We start from the raw sequence: 27241 nt of genomic DNA, 5'->3' as shown, positions 1-27241 counted from the left end.
TCTATTGTCCCTTGTTGGTAAGTTCTAACAATTTGTTGTCCATGCTGAATCCACAACTTATACATATACAGTAACAATTAGCGTGGTACACTGATAGAAACTGAACAGCCTTCTACGAATATTCGGTCTTCTATTTGTGATGTAAAGCCCCTCAAAGTTCGTCAGTGAAGACCTAAAATCAACAATAGGTTCAAAATGTGAGAGACAACATTCGTTAGTATGAAGTAATTGTATTGCCCGTGGTTTTACCCTTACAACTAAAGAGAAAGTTGTAAGATACCAACAATAATTTTCTGTCATCTTTATACGAACAATATATGTTGCTGCTGGCCTCATTCGTACTCTGATACCACACGTCATCTTTAGCATGATGTATCACAGTAATCTCTCTAAAACTTTCTCAATGACCCACAATCAATAAACTGAAACCCGATTCAGATTCTTCTTTGTGCCTATATTCAAAAGGCGTGAACGTTCGCCGGCAAGATAGTTTCCTGACGAGAACGGGGTCAGCGGCAGACGAGACGCGCGTGTGAAACAAAAGGAGAGTGGCCACGTGTTTCTTTTTTGCAGCCTGCGGTGGGGCCACAAGGTGGGAGCCATTTACGGAAAGAGCGCCGCACGCCGTGCGTCAGATGCGTTTGAAGCTATACGTGCGCAATAACTCGTAGGAAAGATGCCGAGAGGAACGTTGCGTAAAAACATTCTCGTTAGCGCGAGGTCTGATTATATTGCCCGATTGACAGACCGCTACTCGTATCAGAAACGTTGCTTCCAGGAGTTACGATCGACCAACACGACCATTCGAGCACATTTGTCGGATAGGTCACAGTTCCCCCTACACATGCCATTCTTCAAGCTTCCCAAGAGAATTCAAATTTCGTTTCTGATGTTCAAGTCTATCTGGGCTTCATGTAGGTCATTCATCATCCTAAGCTTTCTCCCAGAGGTGTTAGTTCGTTGGCTTCTAGGGAGGAAGCTGTGACCTCGCGTGCTTGGAAAGCTCAGATGATAGGCTGTCAGCGAATAGAAGGAAGGATGTAGCGTCCTGGTAGCGAGGTCAGTAGAAACGGAACACAAGCTATGAAAGAGCGAGAAAGGTGAAGAAAATCGGCCATGTTATATTCGAAGAAACCATTGCTGCATTCGTCTGATCGATTTAGCGAAACCACTTCGATTCTTCATCTGGGAGGCCGGACGGTACAAACACTATTTTAATCTAAGAAGCAGCTGAACGTCAACTTACATCCTGGTACATTTCAGTCCAGAAACGAGACGATAGAATTGCAGCTGGGCTGAAGTCTTCGATCTAATAATGAAACAATAGGTCTCCAAGCCTAACCTGGAATATCTATAACGTAAATAGTTCCCTAACATTATCAGCCTCTATTGAGCAATCACATTCAATTAGATTCTTTATTTTTGTCTGTACTGTACCTTTAAACATATGCAGCAACGCGCGTGGTTGCATACCACATTTATGGCTGATAATATCATCTTAGTAATGTTACAATGACGTCATGACGTTAGCAGCATTAAAAATATGATGGTATTATCTCGTTGTTGCTTCGTAGGCCAATCTGAAACACCCCCTCTTCAAACCCTTTTGTATAAACACTTGCCGCTTAAGTGCTTCGGGCGTAACTATGCCGACAGCAGAGACGACATTGATTGTTAAATTTAATTCTTCACAGCATTCAGAAATTCCTGTTCTTCTTTAAATGTTGTCTTCAGTGATATTTCAGAGGAAAGACAACAGTATCTTACCCACCTGTAGTGTGCTTCCCTCCCAAAGATCGTAGTGGGCTTGATGATAGTCTGTACAACGGACGTAAAATGGTTCGAATGGCTCTGAGCTCTGTGGGACTTAACATCTGAGGTCATCAGTACCCTAGAACTTAGAACTACTTAAACCTAACTAACCTAAGGACATCACACACATCTATGCCCGAGGCAGAATTCGAACCTGCGACCGTGGCTGTCGCACGGTTCCAGACTGAAGCGCCTAGAACTGCTCGGCTACACTGGCCGGCCAACTGACGTAAAGATCGAAACCAGCTTTGTACTGCTCACATTGGTCATCACAATGCAGTAATAGTAAAATTTTGGCTTAACGTGTGTGCAATGCACAATACAATATGTAACTAAATTTCCTTTACGGAATTTGAAGACAGGCCCCTTCCACAAAAGAAACAAGTAAAAATGGGCTGTAAAAAGCATATCTTAGGAACTATGATCACTTGTTTATCTTTGCCTGTGAAAAACAGTTCTTCTTCTGAAGAAGTGTTCATAGTTCTTAAAGTATGTATTTTTGAGCTCATGTTAACTAGACTTTTTTTGTTTTGGTGTAAAGAACCTGTCTTCAAACTCTGTTCAAGGGAAATTAATTACACCCTGTAGCTGGAGGCCATAGTGATAATGAATTACAACTGCAAATCAAATGTTATTTATTGCAAAACTGAATAAAAAGCTTTCTTCTTAGATAGCTTAGAATATATTATGTTTTCATATCACAGTGTTGCAAATATGTTCAACATACAGTATCCAAGAATGACTCATTTGTAATTAATTCGTTGGTGCCACTGTCTAGACGCATTTATCGTACTTCCAGTACTTTTCAGATTGCTGTAATGCAATGAAAAATGGAATTTTTTGTATGTCTAGTAGTGCTCCCGCTCGCAGAACGCGGCTATGTATATTTCTTAGTTTTCCATCTAGTTGGATATATATTGCGTTGTTCCACGCCGATACAACTAAATATCGGAGTCAGAGATGAAGCTGAGATTTTCATGTACAAATTTTGGAGGCAAATATTTCATGTACATGAAAGGCACACACAAGTTAAAAGTGAAAAAGAAAGCAGACGATGGTAATTAGAGTGATAACGATCATTTGTTGCGGAACTCTTGAACCAACCGAAATGACACTCGTACGTGCTTATTCTCAGTGACAGGAAAGTACTTGAGTTTCGCTGTGAACTGGCGTTCTAGTCGACGCTCCAAAACGGAAGAATGAGTCCACACCGTGTGTCAGTAACTGTTTCAGGCGTCTCACGAAGTTTTCCCAAAGCGCAGAAGTATTGTACGTACGTCTCATCCCCAGCTCTCGGCGTAAGGAGCGAACATGGAAATTCCAAGTACGACACCTCCGCTTGGGACGAAACATTGTTTTCAGTGAAAGCTTACCCGACCTCGTTCCGTGTAACGGAACTCTCATGTTTTGTTGACTTCAGCACCGTTCAGCGTGACCTCCCGCTTCGCGCTGTACGTAGAGAGTGAAACGCTACGGATGGAACACGGCACTTGCTACAGCGTCTGCCTTGCGACGAGTGGCACCCTACACTTTAAAACGTGTGGACGGAAATCCAGTACCACAAACAATCAACCAAACTTACGGACTACTGTTTATGTTTCCCAGCTCGGAACGAAGCTGTAGTTCGGTTGACGAAGAACGATTCCGTGTTGCTACCACCATTTTCTACAAACTAAAGCAGTGCAATGTATTCCATTTACAGGCCACCATCATGTCATTTATTGTTTTACGGGGGGGGGGGGGGGGGGCGGGGTTCCGTGCCTCAGTCAGAAAAAAGGAACCTTTATCAGGGCTCCATGTAAAAAAAATTCCGTGCCGATGTAAAAAATTGAAGCTTCTTACCCAATGCTATCAAATGATACGACTATTTCTGCCACAGCTTTAATACTCGCAAACTCTCTTATCAAAGCCTATAGTGTTCTTCTCTTAGGCCTCGAATCACGAAATATTTCAAATAGCAAGGTTCCACAGTATAGCCCCAGATAAATATTCGAAAACTGTAAATCTGTAATTATATCACAGAAAAACCCCCCATGAACCATGGACCTTGCCGTTGGTGGGGAGGCTTGCGTGCCTCAGCGATACAGATGGCCGTACCGTAGGTGCAACCACAACGGAGGGGTATCTGTTGAGAGGCCAGACAAACGTGTGGTTCCTGAAGAGGGGCAGCACCCTTTTCAGTAGTTGCAGGGGCAACAGTCTGGATGATTGACTGATCTGGCCTTGCAACATTAACCAAAACGGCGTTGCTGTGCTGGTACTGCGAACGGCTGAAAGCAAGGGGAAACTACAGCCGTAATTTTTCCCGAGGACATGCAGCTTTACTGTATGATTAAATGATGATGGCATCCTCTTGGGTAAAATATTCCGGAGGTAAAATAGTCCCCCATTCGGATCTCCGGGCGGGGACTACTCAGGAGGATGTCGTTATCAGGAGAAAGAAAACTGGCGTTCTACGGATCGGAGCGTGGAATGTCAGATCCCTTAATCGGGCAGGTAGGTTAGAAAATTTAAAAAGGGAAATGGATAGGTTAAAGTTAGATATAGTGGGAATTAGTGAAGTTCGGTGGCAGGAGGAACAAGACTTCTGGTCAGGTGATTACAGGGTTATAAACACAAAATCAAATAGGGGTAATGCAGGAGTAGGTTTAATAATGAATAGGAAAATAGGAATGCGGGTAAGCTACTACAAACAGCATAGTGAACGCATTATTGTGGCCAAGATAGATACGAAGCCCACACCTACTACAGTAGTACAAGTTTATATGCCAACTAGCTCTGCAGATGACGAAGAAATTGAAGAAATGTACGATGAAATAAAAGAAATTATTCAGATAGTGAAGGGAGACGAAAATTTAATAATAATGGGTGACTGGAATTCGAGTGTAGGAAAAGGGAGAGAAGGAAACATAGTAGGTGAATATGGATTGGGGCTAAGAAATGAAAGAGGAAGCCGCCTAGTAGAATTTTGTACAGAGCACAACTTAGTCATAGGTAACACTTGGTTTAAGAATCATGAAAGAAGGTTGTATACGTGGAAGAACCCTGGAGATACTAAAAGGTATCAGATAGATTATATAATGGTAAGACAGAGATTTAGGAACCAGGTTTTAAGTTGTAAGACATTTCCAGGGGCAGATGTGGACTCTGACCACAATCTATTGGTTATGACCTGTAGATTAAAACTGAAGAAACTGCAAAAATGTGGGAAATTAAGGAGATGGGACCTGGATAAACTGAAAGAACCAGAGGTTGTACAGAGTTTCAGGGAGAGCATAAGGGAACAATTGACAGGAATAGGGGAAAGAAATACAGTAGAAGAAGAATGGGTAGCTCTGAGGGATGAAGTAGTGAAGGCAGCAGAGGATAAAGTAGGTAAAAAGACGAGGGCTGCTAGAAATCCTTGGGTAACAGAAGAAATATTGAATTTAATTGATGAAAGGAGAAAATATAAAAATGCAGTAAATGAAGCAGGCAAAAAGGAATACAAACGTCTCAAAAATGAGATCGAGAGGAAGTGCAAAATGGCTAAACAGGGATGGCTAGAGGATAAATGTAAGGATGTAGAGGCTTATCTCACTAGGGGTAAGATAGATACTGCCTACAGGAAAATTAAAGAGACCTTTGGAGAGAAGAGAACCACGTGTATGAATATCAAGAGCTCAGATGGCAACCCAGTTCTAAGCAAAGAAGGGAAGGCAGAAAGGTGGAAGGAGTATATAGAAGGTTTATACAAGGGTGATGTACTTGAGGACAATATTATGGAAATGGAAGAGGATGTAGATGAAGACGAAATGGGTGATACGATATTGCGTGAAGAGTTTGACAGAGTACTGAAAGACCTGAGTCGGAACAAGGCCCCCGGAGTAGACAACATTCCATTAGAACTACTGACGGCCTTGGGAGAGCCAGTCATGACAAAACTCTACCAGCTGGTGAGCAAGATGTATGAGACAGGCCAAATACCCTCAGACTTCAAGAAGAATATAATAATTCCAATCCCAAAGAAAGCAGGTGCTGACAGATGTGAAAATTACCGAACTATCAGTTTAATAAGTCACAGCTGCAAAATACTAACGCGAATTCTTTACAGACGAATGGAAAAACTGATAGATGCGGACCTCGGGGAGGATCAGTTTGGATTCCGTCGAAATGTTGGAACACGTGAGGCAATACTGACCTTACGACTTATCTTAGAAGAAAGATTAAGAAAAGGCAAACCTACGTTTCTAGCATTTGTAGACTTAGAGAAAGCTTTTGACAATGTTGACTAGAATACTCTTTTTCAAATTCTAAAGGTGGCAGGGGTAAAATACAGGGAGCGAAAGGCTATTTACAATTTGTACAGAAAACAGATGGCAGTCATAAGAGTCGAGGGGCATGAAAGGGAAGCAGTGGTTGGGAAAGGAGTGAGACAGGGTTGTAGCCTCTCCCCGATGTTATTCAATCTGTATATTGAGCAAGCAGTAAAGGAAACAAAAGAAAAATTTGGAGTAGGTATTAAAATTCATGGAGACGAAGTAAAAACTTTGAGGTTTGCCGATGACATTGTAATTCTGTCACAGACGGCAAAGGACTTGGAAGAGCAGTTGAACGGAATGGACAGTGTCTTGAAAGGAGGATATAAGATGAACATCAACAAAAGCAAAACGAGGATAATGGAATGTAGTCCAATTAAATCGGGTGATGCTGAGGGAATTAGATTAGGAAATGAGACACTTAAAGTAGTAAAGGAGTTTTGCTATTTAGGAAGTAAAATAACTGATGATGGTCGAAGTAGAGAGGATATAAAATGTAGACTGGCAATGGCAAGGAAAGCGTTTCTGCAGAAGAGAAATTTGTTAACATCGAATATAGATTTAAGTGTCAGGAAGTCATTTCTGAAAATATTTGTTTGGAGTGTAGCCATGCATGGAAGTGAAACATGGACGATAAGTAGTTTGGACAAGAAGAGAATAGAAGCTTTCGAAATGTGGTGCTACAGAAGAATACTGAAGATAAGGTGGATAGATCACGTAACTAATGAGGAGGTATTGAATAGGATTGGGGAGAAGAGAAGTTTGTGGCACAACTTGACTAGAAGAAGGGATCGGTTGGTAGGACATGTTTTGAGGCATCAAGGGATCACAAATTTAGCATTGGAGGGCAGTGTGGAGGGTAAAAATCGTAGAGGGAGACCGAGAGATGAGTACACTAAGCAGATTCAGAAGGATGTAGGTTGCAGTAGGTACTGGGAGATGAAGAAGCTTGCACAGGATAGAGTAGCATGGAGAGCTGCATCAAACCAGTCTCAGGACTGAAGACCACAACAACAACAACAACACATCACAGAAAAAAATTGTCATTTCTTGTCTGAATCTCTGTTTGTTCGACTTTTTCATTGGAACGGCTAGACATATCACGTTGAAATTAATATCATATACTAAGGATTACGATCCCTTGGCGACGTGAAGAATTGAGGCTTTTAAATCAACGCAGTCAAAAGACAGGCCATTTATGTCACATTTTTTGATGCTCGTAGACTCACACATAAAATCCTATAGGGTACTTCCCGTTGATGTACAATGATGAAATTTGGCAGGAACTGATGTTTCACAGTGTAATTAAAGGAAAAGATCCGAAAATTGTGAATTTGTAATTATATCACACGTAAAAGACACTTGTCATTCGTTGTTCGACGTCACACTTGAAATTAAAACAGTAGTTCTTCATTGAGGTTGACTGCGTCGCAATGGTAAAGTCAGACACCATGCAAAGAATGACACCATGCTCATATGACTCGTCTCGGAATTTATCCATTCTTAGCCTGATGTTTGTCTTTGCAATTGCGGCCCAATCGTCCTGAATCGGTCACCACCGAATACTATAATAATGGTCGCCTCTCTCCTGCATCACTATTCGACTTTTATACTACTGTAAAAAATTTCTTCGAAAATCCTGGAATCACTGGGGTCGATATGTTGCCAGTATCAATGTACATAATAGACAAAAATGGCCGAGGTTCTCGATTCCCGGAATGAATGAACTTCCTATGTGCATAATTAAGTTTGTACCGAACACTCCGTGAGCGAGTCCTAATCTCACCTGGTCATTTGTGTGTGTGTGTGTGTGTGTGTGTGTGTGTGTGTCTTCATACCGTCGTAACAAGATGTAGACTATTATGTGATTTTTACATCCACGTCTAAATTTGTACTCCTTATATCAGTGTGAAATATATAGCGAATGGTGCTTCCTCTTTTACCACAGATTAGGGTTTCTGCTCGCTCCAGACAAGTAAATGAACGGAAAATGTGTTTGCTAATATGAGTATGTGCGCTCTGCGGTAAGCCTAATCTTATCTTCGGGGCCACAACTGAAGCCATATGTCGGGGTCTGTAGTACATTCCTAAACTCCTCTTTTAACATCAGTTCTTGAAATTTTGTGGGTAAGGTTTAGAGATGTAATTAACATCTTTAAGAGTCTTCCATTTCGGCAACGGCCTTGCCGCAGTAGAGACACCGGTTCCCGTGAGATCACCGAAATGAAGCGCTGTCGGGCGTGCTAGACACATGGATGGCTGACCATTTGTCGGGGTGATGACAATTGAGGAGCTACTCGACTGAATAGTAGCGGCTTTGGTCAAGATTACCGTCATAACGACCGGGACAGCGGTGTGCTGACACCCCCCCCCCCCCCCCCCCCCCGCCTCTCCTACCCGCATCCTTCCCTGAGAATGACACGGCGGTCGGATGGTCCCGGTAGGCTACTCGTGGCCTGACGGAGTGCTTTTTTAAGAGCCTTCTATTTCAGTTTTATCAGCATTTCCAAAACACGCTTGCGTGTGTCAGTCAAACGTGTGAACATTCGTCCTTTGTACTTCGTATGGCCCTCACACAACAGCAGTATTCTAGGATTCATTGCACGAGTGTTTTTAATCAACATCCTCCGCTGACTGAATGCAATTTGCTAATATTCTACCAGTAAACCAATGCCAGTCACCCGCATTACCTATGACTGAGCCTATGTGATCATTCCATTTCATATCCCCACAAAGTCTTTCACCTATGCATTTTTATGACATTACTGCTTTCATTTGTGACCTGTGACACTTTAACATTTTAGTCATTTCTGTGTTTTTTGGAGCTCATAATTTACATTTATAGATGTTTCATGTAAGTTTGCTATCTTTACGCCGTTTCTAAATCCTATCAAGATTCAACTGGATATTTGTGCAGCTTTTTTTCAGGTATCGATTGATTATAAATAAATGCATCACCTGAAAAAGTTTAACGTTACCAGTAATAGTGCCTGTAAGATAATTACTATACAAGATGAACAGCAGGTCTCCCAATAAATTTCCGCCGGGAACTCCTGGCGTTACTTTAACACCTGTGGTTAACACATTGGACTCGTATGGGTGAACGACGATGCCACGATAGTTTCTTTGGGAGGACAAGGCTGATTTCCTTTGCCATTCCCTCTCAATTCCATTTCTTGCTGACCTCGTCATTCACGGTACTTTAAATCCTGATACTCTTCGTAAGTTGAAGGACACAGATTGGAATCTTCGTCTGGTTATCCAAGTTTTAGATTTGCCATGAGGGATAATTTGTTTTGCTCGATCATCTGTCGTCCCCCATTGAACATGTTCCGCAAATCATGAGTCGGTGAGTCACTAGTTTCTTTTTCCAGATAATAGTCCATTTGAGCTCTGGACGAGGCGAAAAGCTATTTAAATGGCTTTCTTCAGAGAACGTGCAAAGCCTGACTCGATGTCACGACATGTGCAGATTATTACACATCCCGGTAACCATCCCCCAAACATTGATTGCTTGTTTACAATGTTGCTGCTCCATACTTGAATTCTTGCTTGATTGCTTTTTTACAATATTGCTGCTCCATACTTGAATTCTTATACGCAGCAAGTAACACAGACAATTTGTACGCCAACTCAGTCAATAGCTTTAGCGCAATAATGCTATTCATTCTTCACGATTTTTTCATACTGAGAATTTCACAAAGAAGTAATATTGACATCAAATATCAATTATCCCATATTTGTTTTAACCGTTTCTTGGTTTGGTGGTTCACCTACCTGGCAACAAAATTGCTATTTTTATTTAATTTAATTCCATGTTTATCTAATTTTCTTCGAGTTTGGTGTTGTAAGAAAATCCAAAATACTTAGAGAATGCCTTTCGCCTGTGCTTCAACTTTAATATCCATTTGCTCGTTTGGGTTTTAATTTAAAAAATTGTTTGTAGTTTAATATCGGAAAGCAATATCTCTTCTCTTTGCTTACTTGTTTTTCTAGTTCTTCTAAATTAAGTGTTGCGTGAAACACCGAAGCCAATGTAAGAACAGCTGTCTCCGCTGTTTGCAAGTCCCGTAGTTCTGTTGGTCTCACAGGAAATATTCATAAATTCTTCAAGTCATCTGCGTTACTGCTGGTGCACATTTTCCTCTGACAAAACTGCACGTGGTTGAGGGACACCACTTCGAATTTGATCACTTAAACGTATACCTAACATAGATAGAGAAATACTTATGCTTAATATTCCCTATGATTTTCATTGATGTGATGACGGCTCTGTATTTTATCAGATTTTCAGATGTAAATAAGCAGTCAACAACATAATTTACTCGCTGAACCGGCGGGGTCAGGGATTTTCTCTGCCTCGTGATGACTGGGTGTTGTGTGATGTTCTTAGGTTAGTTAGGTTTAAGTAGTTCTAAGTTCTAGGGGACTGATGACCATAGATGTTAAGTCCCATAGTGCTCAGAGCCATTTGAACCATTTTTTTGTTCGCTGAAAAGGAAACTAAGGACAAATGTCTACTTATTCAGAGAAAAGGTACTACCAATACATTAGAATGAGTACGTTTATTAAATTGTTTCACAATAACTTAATCTTCTATGTTGCTCTTGAGCTACAGTAAATCTAATGAAAACATTTCTTGAATTTCTTTGGAACACTTTCTTTAAGGGCAGTCCGTTAGAGTATCTTGCGTTTCTGAGAGAACACGTTTCTCAGCGGAGAAAAGTTCATAACGATTAGCAGTGCAGCAAATTACTTCTTAATTCACACCGCTGGAAAACAGCGAAGCTGTTTAGCAACTTCAAATCTTAATGCGTGTGGAGATGTCATAATGTTGATTAGGTGCCAAAGCAGACAATAGCGTTGGTTTTCATTTCTTCCCTGTTTATTACTACTCACTTCTCGCTTTCTCGCTTACATAATGGGAAGCACTCTGCCTTACGGCGTCGCTGTCAAAGCGCGAAATCCTCCTAACTGATCCGTCACTAAGCAGGAAAACTGTTTCTTGGTTATGAATTAAATTTAATACTTCCAATTTGCCTGCCAGACATTTTGGAGGTTTTTCTACAATATCAAATTCACCACAACGGTCATCAGATGACAATGCTATCGCATTTGGTACAGCGTGTAAAATGAGTTTGACAAATCTACCAATTACCTCGAGAACTTTCAGACTTTTGAAATGAAACTTACTTCATTACTTGAGGGGAAATAATTGAAACATCGAGAGCATATTTTATTAAAATCCTTTGTCTTAGTGTTTCACGGTGACGCAACGTAACACCCAAAATTATATGATTCAGTGTAAAACTGGCCGTGGAAGCCTGCGCTCTTATATAAAGAGAACAGATACATGTATCTCCTTATGTTTCGTGATGTTAACATTGCAGGGGGCAGATAATCGTATTTAGCTGAAACAGACCGCATAATATACAAATTATTTACAGCCGTTTCACGCTTTTTCCACGTCTTGTGGACAAGTATAAAATAGAAGAGGGACACAGTGCGTAGAAGGATCCAACCATACAGATTTTGCGAAATGAGAAAATGATTGATATTGTATACGGAAGTGTAGCCAGAAAACCATTATACAGATACTACTTAAGCTGCTACTAGGTTATTTCTCGTATGCCTCAATGTAAACCACTTTTCAGATTCTCGCATGATCTCTGAAAACCTTTTCTTCTTGCATGGTTACTGCCAACAGCTAGCAACACGGCGAGTACCGAGGTCTTTAATTAAGATAATGGCAAAAGAGCAGTCCGCGGTCAAAGCTGCGTCCGAATAATTAAGATCATCATATGAATTTCAAATGTATTTCTCTAGATCCTTGTTGCTGATTACATTGTGTGCACATGAAGAGGAGTGCTATAGACCCACGTAGCTATATATCGACAGGTGTTATCGTGAGGTTTCACGTCGGGTTTTCTAAAACTATATGTTCAATCCGTCTTTCTTTTTTTTTTACGGTGACATCTCTCTATTTCACCGTACAAACCGACAATTTTCGGATAAAACCTGAATTAAACATTGACGATTTCAATTCTGCTATAAATACTGCTTATTCTTAAATAACAGACAGCAGGATAGCTACTGTATGTAGAACAAAAATATTCCGTAGATTACTATTCTGTTTATATATTGTCACTCATTTTCTAGTCGGTGACCGTTTCTGGCTTTTGGGGGTCTTCAGGTGGCTAGTCGCATACGCAAACAAAGAATCGAAATGAGATGACGCCTGAAACGAACGTAACACACGTAACGAACGGGTACCGCGGTTACGATCTTAACTGGAAGGCTACTAGGAAAGCTGCTGTAGTCCACTCTTAATTATGATAGTCTACTGTAGTATGTTTCTGATTCCACTACAGTCAGTAAACCAAGGATACGAGTATAGCGCTATTTTAGCCAACAGCTGGTTATGTTGCAAAGCTTTTGAAATCTTGGCAGAATCTGAGTGTCTCAGTTTGTCGTTCCCCGCTTTTACATTGAATAAGGTTAGCATATCTTGATAAGGAAGTCTGTCGTTTGGGATGTCACTTAAGTTCATTGCTCGCTTCGATAAGCTGACTACTATTTCATTATGAAAGATGGTACTGTATCCTGGAATCCACAAGAAATCGGTTCCTATTCCTACTTGCTTATTTGTAACGGCCTTTTTAAAATAATGTCTATAACTATAGGCGACACACTTTTGTTCCTTTTTGGTTTTTAAAAACTCTGTAGTGCATGAAGGGAACAGGTCAATATCAACATACTACTTCACGTGAAGGACATTCCCTAATTACGATGTCAGCCGCGTAATAGACTGTTGTCTCCTTAGGCAGAGAATACAGGGCTTGATAATTTTCTGCAGTGTTGTATATTGCAAATCCTACATTTCGGTGTCGATGGCCTTGGATCCATCCTTACAACTCTTTATCGAATCCAGGAAAATAGCATTGAGCAAGATGTTAGACTCAGTCTTAAAATTTGGAAAATCTTTATGTTGTACGATACTACGAAATACCAGTGTATTTTTTCTCGGAAGTTTATTGGAGCTGGGAATTATAGAAATATTTTATTTTCATACAAGGTTCCGTAATCGGTGGCTTTCTTCTATTTCCAGGAAACTAGTTAAATTTTTCGGTGTCTGGCAAATATATTTATTATGCCATTGATCAGAGGGTGTCCTGCCTGCGACATTCGTTTCAGTTCTCTTCTGATTATCAGTGGTGGTTACCCTGCCTCAAAAAGGAGAGCATTGGTGTCAATGCACTTACCACAGATATAAACGCATCGTATTCCTTATAAGCTAATGATGTATAGGGGATAACGAAATGGCCAAAGAAACAAACATTTTTATTATTCGCTTTAAGACATAAAAGCATACAAATTATGATAGCTAAATTATCCAGGTAAATACTCTTTGCCAGTGTAGGGAGGTGAGCCCAACGCCAGAAATGTCGTCACAGCTTACTGACTTCCGAGTTTTACCCGCCTCTAGCCTCCCACAGTTTCCACAACGCAGTTCATCCAGTAAATAGTGACGCAATACCGTTCCTCCGTCTACCCTACTGCAGTTACTTCTTCCCACTTTCACAGACTCGTCTGCTTTCCAGTTGTCAATGGTGCAGTCGTTCGTTACGTACAGGTGATGTAAGAGAATTGTACCGTAGCTGTTTCAAGTGTGGCAGTTCTGTGTAGCACTTTTGCACCAACAATGTACTTTACTTCCGCGTCAGTCGCCCAGTGTTTTCACAATATATTGTTATTTTTGCGAGTAGTTTATGTTCCTATAAACATAAAACTTGTACGTACTATCACTCAAGCATCCTTGTTTTCATTTCATTTTTATTTTACAGTAATTAATCTTCCAATTTATTTCATATACATTACTTTCCTCTTTATTGTTTTCATCATCTGGTAGAGAATTAATTACCATTGTTACAAAAATAGAAACAGCATCGTAGCTCATTAACATAAAATTACTGGACTGATGAACAAGAAATACGAAAATACAGTGTTTTAACACAGCCAATGCGCTGAGTAATAGGCATTTACTGTGACCGTAAAGGCGAGAGTATACGAAGTGCAGATCTTCCTGGTGTCACTACAATCAAGAGAAAGCAAATCCGAGCTGCTTAATTATCTTCTTCAGAACTCACAGAAAACAGTCGAGAAAATTAACTAACGGTGAAAGGACCCGCAGGAAGTAGCGGAAAACAGTTCGTAACAGTTCTCCTTTTCCGAGAATGAATGACTGCGCAGATTACTGTTGACAATCGTTTCGGCACTATTATTAAGCATTGGATGCTTGAGTGCATAGATCCGCAGAAATACAGGAGATACGTTTATAAGATCCCTACCTTAATATAAATGCAAAATTATAGTATTAAAACAGTGTTATCTATTTATAATGGGTTTGTTGAGAGAATGAATAAGAAAATATTTATCCTGATACTGTGACCGCTAGTTTAGAATGATATGAAATACAGTTCTATTAATTAAAATTGTCCTGAGTTCAACTGAAAAAATGTTTCACTCATAAATGAGTCAACACCAAAAGTTATGTTCATTGAAAATGCGTCATTCTTTGTCTTCCTGTCTTATTGCTGCCATTTGGTTCTTATACATGATGTATATTACCTATCTTTCCCTATAGTTTACATGTATTTTACTCAGAATTTCGAACATCTTGGACGACTTCACATCGTGGAAAGCTTTTTCCAGATCAACAAATACCATAAATGTGTTTCGATTTTTCGTCAGTCTTGCTACCACTATTAAGCACAATTTCAGGACTGCATCTCCGGTGATTTCACTTTTCCCAAAGCCAAACTGATCGTTGTCGAACAGATGGTTTCCATTCTTATGTATATTATTCTTGTTGGTTTTAACTTATTTGCTGACATTAGCAAAACTGTTACAGACAATATACACGACGGGACTAAAATCATGGATCAGCTGTTGGTTTGGCTAATCTTGTCCAATAAGGAAGTCGCGAGGCAACTCCGCCACTGGGCATGGCTGAGCATTGTGTTACGAAGCTGTTCCGAATATCCAGGTCTGTGAATGAAGCGTAGGCAACAAATTGGCAGACACTTCGACTTATTCACGACGAGAACAGCGTCACGGCGTGGTTTTTGTTTCTCAGTCGTCCTGTGTCAATACATACAGCTGGAGGATGACGTGTGTCGCAATTGCGCCACATCGTGAGGAATAGGTTTTCTCCTGGTTCTCCAGCGTGAGTTGCGTCCTACTCTAAGACCGATAAGCTAATGCTACTGATTATGAAGGCTGAAAAAATCTAGGGATTTGAAGTGGGTACATAGTAGCTTACCTTTTCTTAGTTTAAACCCTTTTCTGGTCGCTACAGACATAGTACATATGGTATAATATTTTTATACTGTATCTCTCATTGCTACTGCTTAAGTTATGCCAGCTGACAATAAATCACGGTTTGTTGTCGAAAACTCTATCAACTATAATCTACTGATGAGAACAGAAAATACTTATCTACCAAGAAGATACTTAAGGATTTAAACGGCGTAGATTACCAAAGAATGTTGTCGCTATGACTGAGGTAATGATCATAGGCTGAATTTCATAATTTCTGTTTCTCTTTGCAGCTAAATCCTGGTGATGCAAACTATCTCTATCAGTCGTACTAGAAATGAACATTTTTACTTTTGCTTCCACCTATCGAAGTGACGCAGTCGTTAAGTCAATGGATTCGCATTTGGGAGCGCCGGGTTCAAATCTCCTTCCAGCCATCCCGATTTCCAGCAGAATCCCTAAATGGCTTGGAGCATTGAAAAACAGATGGTCGACTTCCTTTCCAGTCTTCCTCTTATCTAAAGTGATGCTCGTCGTTAATGGGGCACTAAAAGCCAACTTTCCTTCCGACATCTGCATTTACATCTGTCTATTTTGCATTCGGCAAGCCAGTGCACTACACGATGTGAACTGTACATAGCATCCCAGTACTACTTTCACACATCCTGCTTCCATTTGAGTACGATGCACGAAAGGAATGGCCGTCGGTACTTTCAGAACGCCTCTCTGGTTTGTCCTTTTGCTAATTATGCGAATATATGAGGAAATGATATTTCTCGACTTATCTTGGAACGCCATCTCTCGGAAATTTAAGAATTTCTATTACTCCCATAAGTCTCCGTTACAGTATCTTAGAATGAAGAATGTCATCACTGCGATTCGCCAGTTCTGACTGATCATGCGCAAGATGAATGGAAACAATACGCTCTAAATCATTTTTATTCCTTTCGTTACATAAGTGGTTGAATGTGCGAACAGTCGAATAATACATAAGAAGTGGCTAGATGCGTAGTTGCAAAACGATACCTCTTGTGAACGCTTCCTTCAAATTTTTTTCAACCAGTCTATCTACCATTCATCAGATCTACATTGATCACTCCGAGTAATTGATCGACGATACCATAGCCGAACAGATTTGATGTATTGTCTGTCGGATTCTGTCTGAATCTTAGGCCGACGTTTCGGTTAACGATTTTCCTGACGTTTCGCCAGAAAATGTGGATAGTTTTATCGTACGTTCATCCCCCATTGAGATTGATCCCACCGGCAATGGAGGGTGGTATTCGGACAATGCCAACCATTTGTTCTAGCGAAGTCAGGGAAATCGTTAATCAAGCTTTCACCGAAGATCCCGAGACAAGAGCCAACAGACATAACGTCAAATCTGATACTGTTCGATTATAGTATTTTCGATTCTTTCATAACTGGTGACCGCATAAAGTACCCATATAGGTTCATCCTTAGTCTAGGGGTGCCAGAACGATAGCTCAGCGCGGTCAGAGGACTGAGTGAAGTATTCAACGATGAAGCTGAAGGGGTTTCACGTGACGTCCGTCCAGACCAAATACGAGAACAAGGACGAACAAAATAAAGGAAAAAAGAAGGGTAGCGTCTTTGACTAGTCGCCAAAAGTCCAGGATCTCGTGTTCGAAGCCAGCGATTGCTTACATCTTGAATCAAAATTATCAGCAATGGCAGCTTTAGACTTCCGACATAAGAAGTTATCCTCGTTCTGCCAGCGTCTATGTCAAAGAGGGCGGATCAATGGGCAAGGGTTCAGAGCACTCTCTTGTCCCTGGGGTGGGAAACTGCCCTCAAAAGGTGGAAGAATCCGCAATGATGTGTAGCATAAGGATGAGGAAATCTATAGAAACCACTGAATTAAAGACGCATTATGCATATTCACAGGATAAGAGGCGTGCAACTGATAAATTGCCATATTGATCTCTCCATTGCCAAAATATTCAGAATTTGCCTCTCATTCGGTTCTTTGGTGGGATATTGTGAAGGAGGTGCTGACCATGAGAAAAATATTGAGTTACTAAAGAATGGGTAAGATCCTAAGAGCCGGGGAGTGGAATGTAAGAAATGTGAAAGCGGAAGAGAAGCCAAAATATCTGAAAAGGAAAATGCAGAGGATCAATTTAGACAATGTTGGGTTCAATGAAGTAAACTGGAAAGAAGATAAGGATTCCTGCTCAGATGAATACAAGAATTGAATGGGAAGGTAGGGCAAAGAGTGAGTCACTGTGAACTGTATAGCGATAAGGTTGTTGTAGTCAGAATCGACGTTATACCTACGCCAACTACTGAGGTTAAGGTACAGATGATGATGATGATGATGATGATGATGATGATGATGAGATAGAGAAAGTATATGACGGCACTGAACAGATATTTCAGTATGTAAAGGGAAATGATAATCTAACAATCACGGAGGTTGAAACGCTGTAGTAGGGGAAGCAATAGAAGACAGAGTTACTGGAGAATATGGACTTGATAGTAGGAATGAGAGAAGCGTAAGACTAATTGAGTTCTGCAGAAAAATGGTTCAAATGGCACTGACTGAAGCGCCTAGAACCACTCGGCCATAACGGCCGGCGTTCTGCAGAAACTTTCAGCTAGTAACAGCGAATACGCTGTTCAAACATCACAAGAGGAGGATTTATACCTGAGAAAGGCTGTGAGACACAGAAATATTCCAGCAAGATGCCGAGGCAGGGATTCCAAATCCAGGTGTTACATTGTACGGTGTACCCAGGAGCAGAAACAGATTCAGAGCACAATTTAGTAATGATGAAGACTAGACTGATGTTTAAAAGACTCGTCTAGAAAAATGAATTTGGAAATAAGTGAGATACTGAAGCAATGACGGAAGATGAGATGCGTTTGAATTTCTGTAAGGCTGTAGATACTACGGAAATGAATATCACTGTAGAAAGAATTTGAAGCCAATTTGACAAGAGAGCCACAGAAATGGAAACACCTCAGGTCATCACAACAAGGCTGCCACACCATATTAACAAAGTGAGTGAATGTTACAAAACATTTTCATGCAAACATCAGTCCAGCTTGCAAAGTGGCATCTTCTCTTACTAGGTTTTCTCTTCTTCCGCAGGATAACCACAGCATTTTAATATCTGCATGATGCTATTGTGAAATTGTTTTGCCGTATAGCCTGATCATGAGGTGTACCCTCGAAACATGTCGCACGATAAATGAATAATGCATTAGTTAACAAATTTTGTGACTGGTAGCGGTAATTAAAAAAAACATTTACCTATGTAGGATGTTCAGTTGAAGAGGAATAGATGTAAATGGAAAGAGCAATCACGTAAGTTGGACAGATAAACATAGGTACAAGGAAGGTAACTGCGATGAATCCTCGCTGACACAAGAAATACTTCAATCGACCGACAAAAGGCAGAAACACAACAATGTAAGTCGCTTTGGAATGCAACAAACAGAAGTGCAAGGGAGCCAATGTGAAAGGACTGCAGGAAAATGAGACGAAATTGAAAAAGAAATGATCAACGGAACCAGCACACAGAAAACCGTTCAACAAAGGTCAAAACTGCCTTGGGTGAAATTAGACTCGAGGTTGTCAATAGTTTCTGTCCGTCAGTACATGGCGTTTACCTGATCTTCGTCTAGCTGCGATTGCTGCTTCACCTTTCCATTTCACCATCACAATAGTCAACTTTGGAAGCCTTATGATGGCTCGAAACATCCCTGATGGATTTGCTACTCAGGTGACGTCCAATGACTAGTCCTTTCGCGAGCACTTGCCCGCGAGAGGCAAAGGTCCCGAGTTCGAGTCTCGGTCGGGCACACAGTTTTAATCTGTCAGGAAGTTTCATATCAGCGCACACTCCGCTGCAGAGTGAAAATCTCATTCTGGAAACACCCCCAGGCTGTGGCTAAGCCATGTCTCCGCAATATCCTTTCTTTTAGGAGTGCTAGTTCTGCAAGGTTCGCAGGAGAGCTTCTGTAAGGTTTGAAAGGTAGAAGACGAGGTACTGGCAGAAGTAAAGCTGTGAGGACGGGGCGTGAGTCGTGCTTGGGTAGAGCACTTGCCCGCGAACGGCCAAGGTCCCGAGTTCGAGTCCCGGCCTGGCACATTTTTAATCTGTCAGGAAGTTTAACATTACAGGTATTCAACATGGACACCTTTTGTGATGCGGCGAACGACAGCACGTGCGTGCAGATCATTGACACGAAATCTCTGGAAATGTGAGACAGCACCACGCCTTGCAAATCTGTTCATTAGGTTGCCTATCTACAGGCGCATACTAATTCAACATCAGAATCTGAGTACGATGTTGTACATACCGGTGCAGTCTGAAAGTATAAGAATTCTGCAAACCATAAGTAGGCTTCCGATTACCAGTTGGACATTCACACATAACCAATAACATGCTGCAAATTTCCACTGGTTCTTTCATAACCTATCGTAGGACTATCAGAAATCCAGTAAAACATCAAATCTCCGGCATCGCAGCGGCCAAAAAAAAGATTCGTCAAGAACGGGACCAGCGATGACTGGAGAGAATCGTTCAATGTGAAAGAAATGCAACCCTTCCGAAAAATTGCTGCAGATTTCAATGCTAGGCCATCAACAAGTGTCAGCCTGCGTGGCATTCAACGGAACATCTTCGATATGGGCTTTCGGAGTCAAGGCCCACTCGTGTACGATTGATGACTGCACGATACAAGGCTTTGGACTGTTGATGACTGGAAACATGTAACCTGGTCGGACGAGTCTCATTTCAAACTATATCGAATGGATGGACGTGTACAGGTATGGAGAAAACCTCATGAGTAGATGGACGCTGCTTGCCAGTAGCGGACTTTTCAAGCTAGTGGAGACACTGTAATGGTGTGAGGCGTGTGTGACATGGGACCCCTGATACGTGTAGTTACTGCTCTGACAGGTGACACGTACGTAAGCATCCTGTCTGATCACCTGCATCTATTCATGTCCATTGTGCATTCCGACAGACTTTGGCAGTTCCGACACACCACATGCGCAGAATTACTACAGAGTGGCTCCAGGAACACTCCTCTGAGTTTAAATACTTCCACTGGCCACCAAACTCCCCAGACACTAACATTATAGAGCATATCTGCGATGCTTTGCAACGCGCTGTTCAGAAGAGATCCCACCCCGTCGTACTCTTACGGATTTATGGACAGACCTGCAGCATTCATGGTGTCAGTTCCCTCCAGCATTACTTCAGACATTAGTCGAGTCTTTGCCACCACGTCGTGTTGCGGCACTTCTGCGTGCTCGGGGGGCTCTACACGATATTAAGCAAGTGTCCCAGTTTCTTTGGCTCTTCAGTGTATAAGGATGCATTGCCTCTCTAAGACTTTTCCCCCGTTACTCTTCATGCATGTCGTGTTTGTAGCGCTGTGATTGCACATTGGAGCTGGCAGACGAGCTAACAGTGAGGGCGTGTGTGGTGTTGCAGCTATCCTGGTGGGCGTGGTGTCGGGCCTCGGTGTAACTATAGGCGCCCACCGGCTGTACACGCACCGCAGCTTCCGCGCCACGTGGGGAGTGCGATTGGCGCTCGTCACCCTACACACCATAGCTGGACAGGTAAGTCCACTGCCTGCCGCCTGCAGCCTGATACTCCACCAGTACGGCGCACGACTTCGCACAATAATCTGTTCATCATAAGAATAAACCTGATGTAAACAAGCACAAAAGCGATGATGCGTCAGCAGCCACAGCTCTCGTACTCTGGTGTTGTTCCGCTATTGGAAGCAGCTCCGACTTATTTATTATACTGGGTGTTACAAAAAGGTGCTACCAAACTCTCAGGAAACATTCCTCACACTAAAACAAAGAAATGATGTTATGTGGACATGTGTCCTGAAACGCTTAATTTCCATGTTAGAGCTCATTTCAGTTTCGTCTGTATGTACTGTACTTCCTCGATTCACCGCCAGTTGGCCCAATTGAAGGAAGGTAGTGTTGATTTCGGTGCTTGTGTTGACATGCCACTCATTGCTCTACAGCACTAGCATCAAGCACATCAGTACGTAGCATCAACAGGTTAGTGTTCATTACGAACGTGGTTTTGCAGTCAGTCCAATGTTTACAAATGGGAAGTTGGCAGATGCCTATTTGATGTATGGATTAGCACGGGGCAATAGCCGTAGCGAGGTACGTTTGTATCGAGACAGATTTCCAGAACGAAGGTGTCCCGACAGGAAGATGTTCGAAGCAATTGATCGGCGTCTTAGGGAGCACGGATCATTCCAGCCTATGACTAGCGACTGGGGAAGACCTAGAACGATGAGGACACCTGCAATGGACGAGGAAATTCTTCGTGCAGTTTACGATAACCCTAATGTCAGCGTCAGAGAAGTTGGTGCTGTACGAGGTAACGTTGACCACGTCAAGTGTGCTACGGGAGAACCAGTTGTTTCCGTACCATGTACAGCGTGTGCAGGCACTACTCATTTCAATGCAAATATTCTCTCTACGGATGAGGCTTCATTCCAACGTGATCAAATTGTAAATTTTCACAATCAACGGATGTGGGCTCACGAGAATCCGCACGCAATTGTGCAATCACGTCACCAACACAGATTTTCTGTGAACGTTTGGGCAGGCATTGTTGGTGATGTCTTGATTGGGCCCCATGTTCTTCCACCTACGCTCAATGGAGCACGTTATCATGATTTCATACGGGGTACTCTACCTGTTCTGCTAGAACATGTGCCTTTACAAGTAAGACAAAACACCCGGTTCATGCACGATGGAGCTCCTGCACGTTTCAGTCGAAGTGTTCGTACGTTTCTCAACAACAGATTCGGTGAGTGATGGTTTGGTAGAGGCGAACCAATTCCAAGGCCTCCACGCTCTCCTCACCTCAACCCTCTTGACTTTCATTTATGGGGGCATTTGAAAGCTCTTGTCTACGTAACCCCGGTGCCAAATGTAGAGACTCTTCGCGCTCGTATTGTGGACGGCTGTGAAACAATACGCCATTCTCCAGGGCTGCATCAGCGCATCAGGGATTCCATGCGGCGGAGGGTGGATGCATGTATCCTCACTAACGGAGGGCATTTTGAACATTTCCTGTAACAAAGTGTTTGAAGTCACGCTGGTACGTTCTGTTGCAGTGTGTTTCCATTCCATGATTAATGTGATTTGAAGAGAAGTAATAAAATGAGCTCTAACATGGAAGGTAAGCGTTTCCGGACACATGTCCACATAACATATTTTCTTTCTTTGTGTGTGAAGAATGTTTCCTGAAAGTATGGCCGTACCTTTTTGTAACACCCTGTATATCTTATTACTATGTGACTGTAAATGAAGCTTTAAGACATTCTGATGTATTAACAATCATCAACGTTTATGTCGATCATACTTCAGCTACGTAACTTTTATTTCAAAATCGTGTACAGTCACAATCTCTGTAAGCGCTACTTGTGCTCCAGCTGTCTCTCTGTTCACATGTACCGCGAAAATGGATAACACTGCTTCCTGCTTCGTAGTGAAACAAACGCGTGGATCACCGTTAATGATTAGAACCAAGTTGTTCTTAATGTTTTCCACAACATTAAAGAGAAAAATCAGCTGTAACGTTTTTCGAGAGACACTATGTAATAAATATAAGAAATTAATTAAAAATAATTATATTCGTGGCGTAATCGGTAGCGTCGTACACCGATAATCGAGCGTGCTGGTGGGCGGCGGTGCCAAACTCGTTGTGGTGTACAGTTTCTTTTTGTTCGGTTTGAATACCTAAATAACTTAAATATAAAATTTATCAAATACGTAGTAATTAACTGAAACTTTATCATCATTTTTCAAGAAAAATTAACGTGTTCTAGTCTCTAATTACATATCTCACGCCGAGATCTGTTTTTCAATGCAAATACACATTCTTAATTATCGATACACAATAAAAGAATGTTAAAGATTTTGAAGTTAGGAAAACAACACACAATTAAATTTTATCGAGAAAAGTGAAAAATCTAATACTCTTTGTCTGAATGTGCCATTGTTATATAGGACAGATGTGTTCTCACACGAGCCAGAGCTATAAGCGACGTAGAAACACGGAAAACAATAATTTTCACGGCGTCGAGCACAATGTACAAATGATGCATTTTTACAATTGTCACCTCATCGTTCACACCACTGCAGATTAGTTGGGCCAGGGTGCTGGCCAGTGCTTCCCAAGTTAAATGTGCCGGCAAAGCTGTTGACCCGTATTACCCCTGAGTAGATGTACGTGTAACGCACGGCGTAAAACGTATCCTCATTATCATACTTAACATGAAGTCCATGAATGGCTCCAAATGATCTCCTAGTAGCCGAACATAAAAATTTTCCAGTCAATGATCAATTCAGTTAGACCAGAGAACCCAGTCCATTCGCCGGCCGCGGTGGTCTCGCGGTTCTAGGCGCGCAGTCCGGAACCGTGCGACTGCTACGGTCGCAGGTTCGAATCCTGCCTCGGGCTTGGATGTGTGTGATGTCCTTAGGTTAGTCAGGTTTAAGTAGTTCTAAGTTCTAGGGGACTGATAACCACAGCAGTTGAGTCCCATAGTGCTCAGAGCCATTTGAACCAGTCCATTCCACGCTGACACATCACACACCATTACGGAGCCACCACCAGCTTGCACTGTTGACGACTTGGGTCCATAGCTTCGTAGGGTCTGCGTCACAATCGAACCCTATCATCAGCGGTTATCGACTGAAATCGGGACTCATTTGACCAGCCCACGGTTTCCCAGTCGTCTATCGTCCAACCAACATGGTTACGAGCCCAGGAGAGGCGCTGCAGACGATGTCTAGCTATTAGCAAAGGAACTCTCGCCCCATATTCATTTCTGTGGTTACTTCGCATAACGCTGCTTGTCTGTTAACAGTGACAACTGTATGCAAACGCCACTGCTCGCGGTCGTTAAATGAAGACCGTGTAGCACTGCGTTATCCGTAATGAGAGGTAATGCCTGAAAGTTGGTATTCTCGGCACAATCTTGACTCTGTGGATCTCAGAATATTTCCTAACGATTTCCGAAATAGAATGTCCCGTGTCTAACGCCAACTAACACTCCGCTGTCAAAGTCCGTTAATTCCAGTCATGCGACCATAATCACTTCGGAAACTTTTTAACACGAATCACCAGAGAACAAAAATAACAGCTCCGCCAGTGCACTGCCCTTTTATATCTTGTGTACGCGACACTTCCGCCATCTGTATATGTGGATTTCGCTATTACATGTCACCTTAGTTTAATACACAATGGGTATGATGAACAAAAGTCAGAGAGAGAAAGCTACAAATTTTTTGTTTCGTAATGGAATAATTATTTGTAATATTCACAGATTCCTTTGTCACATAGAAGGAGTTCTTAAACTTCAGTCTACATTTAGAAACATTTATGCTCTCTGTCAGAAATTTTATTTCAGTGGGCAGCTTATTAAAAAAGTTTTACTGCTGAGTAACTCGCAGTTTTCGTGCCAAAGTTAGATTCACTACAGGGGAGTGGAGGTCATTTTTTTCTTCCATGTGGTGACTTCATAAATTGAGTTACACATGTCCTCCCTTTGTGCAGTGAGGGTCGAGTATTTTCAAATTGAAATGGGGCGGCAAGTGAAACGTATTCCAAAAAAGAAGTATGCATGACCGTGCGATTTTTAGGCGCGAAAAGGCTGAATTACATACAAATCCGCCGTACTAGTCTGACGGTATAAGGACCGAATGTAACGTCGTGTCCAGGCGTAGTGAAATGGTGCCAACAATTTAACCAAGACCGCACAGATGTGGGTTATGTTCATCACTTTCAAGGGTAGTGCTGCATTCAACAACGGTTGGCCTCCCATAATAATGTGTAACTTACTATTTTGGTCCCGTCGTAGCGTTGTATTGGTGAATACCCTAATTACTTTCAAACAGCACTGCAATGTTGATAACTAATTTCGTGAGAAAATAAATATGCTGCACGGTCGTAGTTAATATTGTATTACAATTTTTAAACACACTCGTGCAAGATATGCTCTTATGGACTCAACAAATAGTTCTATTTACTTTTGTTTTGAAACGTGACCGAGAGCTCCTAGGCGCTACAGTCTGGAAATGCGCGACCGCTACGGTCGAAGGTTCAAATCCTGCCTCGGGCATGGATGTGTGTAATGTCCTAAGGTTAGTTAGGTTTAAGTAGTTCTAAGTTCTACGGGACTGATGACCTCAGAAGTTAAGTCCCACAGTGCTCAGAGGCATTTGAAGCTTATATATATATATATATATATATATATATATATATATATATATATATATATATATATTAAACGAGTACTTCTTGGTTCAAATGGCTCTGAGCACTACGGCACTTAACATCTGAGGTCATCAGTTCCCTAGACTTAGAACTAATTAAACTTAACTAACCTAAGGACGTCACATACAGCCATGCCCGAGGCAGGATTCGAACCTGCGACCGCAGCAGCAGCGTGGTTCCGAACTGGGGCGCCTAGAACCGCTCGGCCACAGCGGCCGGCTGAGTACGTCTTGCCTAAACGAGAAGCTACCTCAGAATAATACCCCGTAGAACGTCAGTGAATGAAAATATGCAAAATATGTTAAGTTACTGCTTTATGTGTCCTCAAAATTAGCAATCATTCTTATGATAAAAGTGCGTGAACCTAAACTTTTTAGGAGGCCGCTATATGGTTTATACGGTGTGTGTTTTACTCCATTTGCGTAGCTAAGAACTTAGAATTACCTACGTTGTTTATTACCTGTTGTTGACAAACAATAGGGAATATTCAAGAAGGAACGAGCCGGTTGCTGTAAAATGAAAACCGATGAGGGAATTGTCACTGGCCATTAGGAAGACCTTGGGCGCGCACGTATTTGCCGACACTGCGAGCACCGGCACGCTCCGACCTTCCACTGCTCTCAGTAGTGCTGGAGAGAAACAGAGGCTGCTTCAAAAGAAGGTCAAAGGGTGTGCAGAGAACGTAAATTCATCTAAGAATGGCCCAAGTGTACGGAGAGCATTGCTGTCCGTTGCAAGGGCTATTTTCTTTTTGAATGTCTCTCATACTTTCATAGGAGGAGGGGTATTTCTGAATTTTTCCAGAGTTCGAAGGTAGTCCTCCTTTGCAGAACCAGTCAATAATCTTAACAAAAATCTCATTTACCACGTAGTGAAGGAATATGATAGTGATCAACCTCTCAGATGGTCATGTTAATTTGTTGCTTAATTTGTGCTATTCCAGAAATGTATGCCATTGCAGCATTCCTTTAATTCCATACTCATTACATACTACAACAGGGAAACAATGTATTACACAGTCACGTATTACTTTCTGCCACCATCACACACACACACACACACACACACACACACACACACACACACACACACACACACACACAAATGTTCAAATGTGCGTGATATCTTATGGGACTTAACTGCTAAGGTCATCAGTCCCTAAGCTTACACACTACTTAAGGACAAACACACGCATCCATGCCCGAGGGAGGATTTGAACACACACACACACACACTTGACGTCACGAGTCTGAGGGGAGCAGTGGAAACACTACCTTAAGGCTCCATTCAAGACAGTAAAGCGGGAGTCCTGAACGGTCATCACCGTATAGAGCTGACTTGCAGATGGAAAACGAAGAATGCCAAAAGGAATTCATAGAAAGAAGTGAAGTATGTAACCTGCCATCAATAGAAACGGAGAACAACCTTCGACTTGTGGAGATTGGGAAAGGAAATCTGCCATGTCCTTTCAGAGAAACCATCTCGGCGTTTGACTTGAGTGATTTT

The 27241-nt window shown here is 41.8% G+C and overlaps 1 protein-coding gene across 1 annotated transcript in view; it reads left to right on the top strand.

Annotated features, from left to right (window-relative positions):
- LOC126267980 (acyl-CoA Delta-9 desaturase-like) overlaps window positions 1-27241 on the top strand; it is a 138014-nt gene that overhangs the window by 44797 nt on the left and 65976 nt on the right. The window contains exon 3 of the mRNA XM_049973326.1: window positions 20903-21033. Within this exon, the coding sequence (XP_049829283.1) occupies window positions 20903-21033 (131 nt within the window). The remainder of the gene's footprint in view (window positions 1-20902; window positions 21034-27241) is intronic.

The sequence above is a fragment of the Schistocerca gregaria genome, chromosome 4 (genome assembly GCF_023897955.1).
Source record: "Schistocerca gregaria isolate iqSchGreg1 chromosome 4, iqSchGreg1.2, whole genome shotgun sequence".
Lineage (NCBI taxonomy): Eukaryota > Metazoa > Arthropoda > Insecta > Orthoptera > Acrididae > Schistocerca > Schistocerca gregaria.
This window is presented reverse-complemented; position numbering and strand designations above follow the sequence as displayed.